At 39.8% G+C, this 5,931-nt stretch overlaps 1 protein-coding gene across 1 annotated transcript; it reads right to left on the reverse strand.

Moving 5' to 3' along the window:
* Window positions 1–774: 774 nt before the first annotated feature.
* Window positions 775–5,517, reverse strand: LOC143892844 (uncharacterized). Its single transcript, XM_077397747.1, has one exon. It carries the CDS (start codon window positions 4,171–4,173, stop codon window positions 1,069–1,071), a length of 3,105 nt encoding a protein of 1,034 aa, XP_077253862.1. The 5' UTR covers window positions 4,174–5,517; the 3' UTR covers window positions 775–1,068.
* Between the last annotated feature and the right edge of the window lie 414 nt (window positions 5,518–5,931).

The raw sequence follows: 5,931 nt of genomic DNA on the forward strand, positions 1-5,931 counted from the left end.
AGTGGGACCACTTGACTCGTCAAAACATTAAAGAGAACATGACGGGTGAACTGCCTACAATGGACGTGCCTTATAAAGGAAGGAGCGTCTGAGTTTCTTTTTGGCATTTTCCTTTGCTAAAATATGACTTTCGGCCCAAAGCCATTCCAATCGAATCTAAAGCATAGGATGATCCAAACCGTCCATTAGATGAGCCACAGCCTAAATAGGTTGTGCCCAAAAAATCATTTCCATAGGTTGATCCTAACCCTCCGATCTATAGGGGGTTAGGATCAACCCTGTAACATTCAGATCCGGGGGTTAGGATCAACCTATGGAAATGATTTTTGGGGCACAACCTATACAGGCTGTGGCCCATCTAATGGATAGTTTGGATCATCCTATGGTGGGGGCCATACCGTACTTTTAATAAAGTGAGTAGTGCCCTCATCAAAATACAGTAGTGCTGATAACATTTCCCATAATAATACTAGAGAGAACAACCAGTGTACTTAGTTCAAACATAGAACGGAAAGGAGAAACACTTCCTTTTAGTCTAAAACATTGTCATGTTTAGACTCCTCTTCATACACTTACCAAAAAATTGTTGGTCAATTCTTTCGAACTCGGATATGTAGTCCTCAGAGCACGTCCTAATGAGAGGTTTATTATAGTTTGACCGGTTCGGGAAACCATGGTTGGGCTCACTAGTAGAGTGTTTTGTATGAGTAAAAATTGTTTTATGCTCATTTTAAGTAGAAAGATTTCCTTAGGCTCCGTTTCTTTCGAAGTAAAATTGGAAGTATAATTTGTTTTATGAGCCTATGTACTTTTGAGCTATGAAAATTCTACAATTGGTCCCACGTTTAGATCTCATACATATGTGCCGAATGTACTTAATTTTTTGCCGACTTTATACCAACTCTAAGATACAGAGGGTTTTTTTCCTCACATGCAAAAAGTGTAGATTAAAAAAGCAATAGTAGTCTTTATTATTTTACCATAGCATTTTCATAGAAACTGCTTACAAACACCACCTGATCTACTATCCGATCAACTTCTTCCTGCTTACAAACACCACCTGATCTACTATCCGATCAACTTCTTTCTTATTCTACGTATCTTTATTGTTGCAGTCACAACCAGCCAATCGTTCATGTCATCAAAGAATCGGAAGTAGGCGTATCTCCAAGACTTCTTCAACAATAAAATACCACAGACACACAAAAGCCCCACGACGAATCCCGGTGCCATACCAGCATAAAACCATATAAATCCATGCGCATCTTTGTCGCCAGCAGTAGGCGGTGGAGGTTGAGGTATTTCATCTTCTGAGCAATTTTTTGTGAGTGGAGGCCCACAGAGTCCAGGGTTGCCAGAATAGATAGATGCATTGAAAGTTTCAAACTGATGCCCGGATGGAATTCTCCCTGTCAAGTTGTTCTCTGACAAGTTCAAGAAACTTAAAAAAGTTAGATCAGACATGCTTGGAGGAATTATACCGAATAGCTGGTTTCTGGACAAGTCAAGTGATTCCAACTGTCGCAAGCGATTAATCTTTGGTGTGATCATTCCAGTCAAATGATTCCAAGATAAGTTCAAGCTATGCAATCCAAAAAGGCCTGTTACTTCTTCAGGGACATCTCCACTTATATTATTACTTGAAAGATCAATGCTTGTCATAAGTGAAAGTGTCTTTGTATATAAAAATTCTCTTCCTTTCGTGACTATCAAAATGCTTGCTTGGAAACTTTCCACTGCTTGGAAACTTTCCAAATCAAATGTGAAACTATAATTGTTGCTTGACTTATGTGTCACAGCCATGGCAGTGAAATTGCCGAAACACGGTGGTATGGTTCCTGAGAGACGATTGTGTGCAAGGTCTAAGGAATGGAGAGAAGTAAGAGACGATAGTTTTGAAGGAATTCTCCCATCAAACATGTTTGATCGTAGGCGAAGAACCTTCAGATATGATAGACTTTCTCCTATCCATGTCGGTATATTTCCATTTAATCTATTCCCACCAAGATCAACAATTTCCAAGCTCACACACTTTTGTAAGTACAATGGCAGTTCTCCAGAGAAATTATTGTTACCCAATTGCAAATATTTGAGACCAAGTAAAGAACCGAATGAGCTAGGGATATTCCCAGAGAGAGTATTGTCTTCAAACTTCATAATGGCCAGTTTAGGCGAATCTTGCCAACAATCAGGCAGTTCTCCTGATAAACTATTATTCGAGAAATCAACAACTTCCAGAATTTTTATTTTACATATAGATGAGGGTATGAAGCCATCTATAAGGTTCGAAGAAAAATCTAAAAAAGACAGACTAGGCGCCATCTCTCCAAAACCTGGGGAGATACTCCCTTGTAGAAGGTTAAAGGAAAGATGAAGCACCTGAAGAGTAAGAATTTGACCCAGCTCTTCGGGAATGAACCCTGTTAGCTGATTTTTAGAAAGATTAATCATGACAACACTACTACAATTTCCCAATTCTCTTGGAATTATTCCACTCAATCCATTGTACTCAGAATAGAACCATTTCAAGTTGGATAGCTTTCCAAGCTCCTTGGGAATGTCTCCAGTGAAACTATTGCTACTCAAGTCAAGATACTCTAAGGTACTGCAATTCCCGAGCCCACGAGGTATCTTTCCAGATAGATGGCTTCCATAGAGATCGAGCCACTGAAGAGTAAGAATTTGACCCAACTCTACCGGAATGGATCCCATTAGCTGATTTTGAGAGAGAATAAGTACCTGAAGAGTCCGAATCTGAACCAACTCAGGGGGAATGTCTCCTGTGAAACTATTATGAGACAAGTCAAGATGCTGTAAGCTCGTGCAATTGCCGAGCTCACGGGGTATCTTGCCAGATAGATGGTTTCCATGGAGATCGAGAAACCGAAGAAAATGAATCTGAACCAACTTTATGACAATGACTCCAGTGACAGTATTGTTAACCAATTGAAGATAACTTAAACTACTGCAATTCATGAGATCACGAGGTATCTGGCCTGATAGATGATTTCCACTGAGACCGAGCATCTGAAGAGTCTGCATCTGACCCAACTGTACTGGAATGAATCCCGTTAGTTGATTTTGAGAGATATCAAGCAATAGAAGAGAGCGCATTCCAATCAACTCTACGGGAATTTCTCCAGTGAAATTATTGTTAGTCAAGGTAAGTGACACTATGCTACTGCAATTCCCGATCTCACGAGGTATCTTGCCGGATAGATGGTTTTCATGGAGATAGAGAATCTGAATCCGACCCCACTCTACCGGTTTGAATCCCGTTAGCTGATTTTCATTGAGATAGAGTTCCTCAAGATTCTGAATCTGACCCAACTCTACGGGAATGAATCCTGTGAGCTGATTTTTATGAAGTGAAATCTGGCGAATACTGCTACAATTTCCCAATTCTCTTGGAATCGTTCCGCTCAACCGGTTGGTATCTGCATTGAACGCATTCAAGTTGGATAACTTTCCAAGCTCCTTGGGAATGTCCCCGGTGAACCTATTGTTAGACAAGAAAAGGTCCTCCAAACTACTACAATTCCAGAGCTCGGAAGGAATCTCACCAGATAGATGGTTCCCAGCCACATTGAAAATGCGAAGCCTTTTCAACATTCTAACTGATGAAGGAATTACATCAGTGAGATTATTGTCAGAAATGGAAAGCACTTCGAGAGAAGACAAGTTTCCGATCTCAATTGGGATTTTACCTTCAAGATGATTATAAGACAAGGAAAGGCTCTTCAGGAAAGGCATACCATAAAGCTCGGGTGGTATCTCCCCATAAAGCGTATTATGGCTAAGGTCTAGAACTTGCAAATTACTGCAGCTTGCAAGCTTCTTAGGGACAAGACCGGAAATCATGTTGAGTGATATGTCAAATGTTGTGAGGTGACGGAGGTCACAGAAGGTGGAAGACAAATGGCCTGACAAGTTAAAGGAATGGAGATTGATGGAATTTACCTTAGAGTGGATACAGCTTATCCCACTCCAACCGCAAGGTGTTAGATGGGATGAATTCCATCCTCTAAGCTCGCCATTGTTGTCATTGAGATCCTTCTTGAACTCCAAAAGCCATTTTCCTTCATCATTTAGCGATCTTACAAAGATGGCCAAGTAGCATAATATAAAAAACAACTGAAAAGCTAGGGTTTTTATTTGAGAAATCCAATCCATTCTTTAAAGAGAAGGATGGAGGTGAAGAAGATGAGATAAAGATAGCAGACTCCGATATCTCTTTAAATAGGCGTAGCTAACAAGAAAGGAAAACCCAAAACATGAAAAGAAAGGTTCTAGAAAGTAGAAACACGGCAGCAAGTCTTGGAGACTCTCGCAATGGGACCATTCCATCCGTTATTTAAGGCGAATTTTTTTACAATTTTAACGCCCCTAGGCCCCCCTCTCTCTCTCCCTCGGTGCACCATTTGACGGGTCGAATTGCTGACACTTATTTCCTTGTGGGGCCCGCTCTCAAAGATCAGTCTATAAGTCTTGGGAGTTGGACCATTTGAGACCAATTGACCCGCCCAAACATTAAAACGACGGGTGAACAGCCCACTTGTCTTTAATAAAAAGACTGTCATAGGATGTCATTGATTTCGACAGTCAAAACTAACATCTGATGGGACTGAAGAGCCCTACAAAGCCCGTTTGGAAACAGGTTTTTCCCAGAGCATGGGATTGATTAGCACGAGACATTTGAAGGAATTACAAAGAATACAAACCACTGATTAGCATGTCCCTCACGCACAAATCAAGAAATGGTCCAAATTTAATTAAAAAATTGAATCTGTCAAGAAATACACGAGCAAACAAAAGCACAAGAATTATTAGTTCAAAAGGAAATTAGGAGCTTTATGTCCTGAGCAATAACATAATTTAAAATAAAAATAGAGCAAAAATGTAAATTTTGGGTCCAATATTTCAAGCAAAACTTTTTTTTTCATAAATGAAAATAAAGAAATAACAAGCAACAACTAATAATTTGTAATAATGACAAGATATCCTTCCAACTCGAATATTATTTATTAGAGGGCCTGTTATAGAGGGTGAGCCTTGGCGCTACGGTAAGGTTCCTCCATTGTGACCTGGTGGTCACGGGTTTGAGTCATGGAAACAGCCTCTCTACAAAGTAGGGATAAGGCTGCGTAGCCCTCCCAAGACCCCACAGCGGCGGGAGCCTCGTGCACTGGCCACCCTTTTGGAGGGCCTATTATAATGTTTTATACTTAAAATTTACTCACTGGAAAAGGAAATTATATCCTTCCCTCAAACCACATATCCTATTAGAAAGCAAAAAGATGGATGGCCAAATAGTTTAAAGATAGGAATCACTACTACAAGCTTTATTGCTCTTCTTCGATAACTTTCACTCACTCAGCATTATATCTCGGTTTTTTTTACAGTAATCACATTGGAAAGCTGAAGTATTATGATCCTAATCTTAGTATGGACCTTAAAAAAGTATATAAAATAAAAGGAGAAGTTGATGCATGAGAGGCCCAAATGATGGAATGCAATCAATACCTGTTGCTAAGAGAAGTTCCATACACAATTAGGTAAGGGACAGTTCGGACGACAGTGTCGATGGGTATTGCAAAATTTATGCCAGATGATATGCCTGTTCCTGCTTATAATGAAGTGACATACCATTGCGTGTTCGTGTTTTAGTATCACATATAGAAAAAATGAGAAAGATACTGTGTGGGGAGAATTTATTTTTACCTTTTCGAGTGAAAGTAGCCGTGTTAACTCCGATTACATGACCATAAGAATCGATTAATGGTCCACCTGAGTTTCCTGTTCAAAAATATGATCGACATTTCAAACCAGGTTTGACATGATTTCCTTAACTAAGAATGGTCCTGTAATCTTACCTACTAAGAACATAGCAATCGGACAAAATTCAACAATGAAAATAAACCATTGATGATG

Source organism: Tasmannia lanceolata, unplaced genomic scaffold (assembly GCF_043159265.1).
Source record: "Tasmannia lanceolata isolate RefF3 unplaced genomic scaffold, GAP_Taslan_0.1 ptg000015l, whole genome shotgun sequence".
Classification (NCBI taxonomy): domain Eukaryota; kingdom Viridiplantae; phylum Streptophyta; class Magnoliopsida; order Canellales; family Winteraceae; genus Tasmannia; species Tasmannia lanceolata.

Bases quoted from the DNA above. Each gene is read 5' to 3' on its own strand.
- LOC143892844 (XM_077397747.1), bottom strand. From the start codon at position 4,173: ATGGATTGGATTTCTCAAATAAAAACCCTAGCTTTTCAGTTGTTTTTT.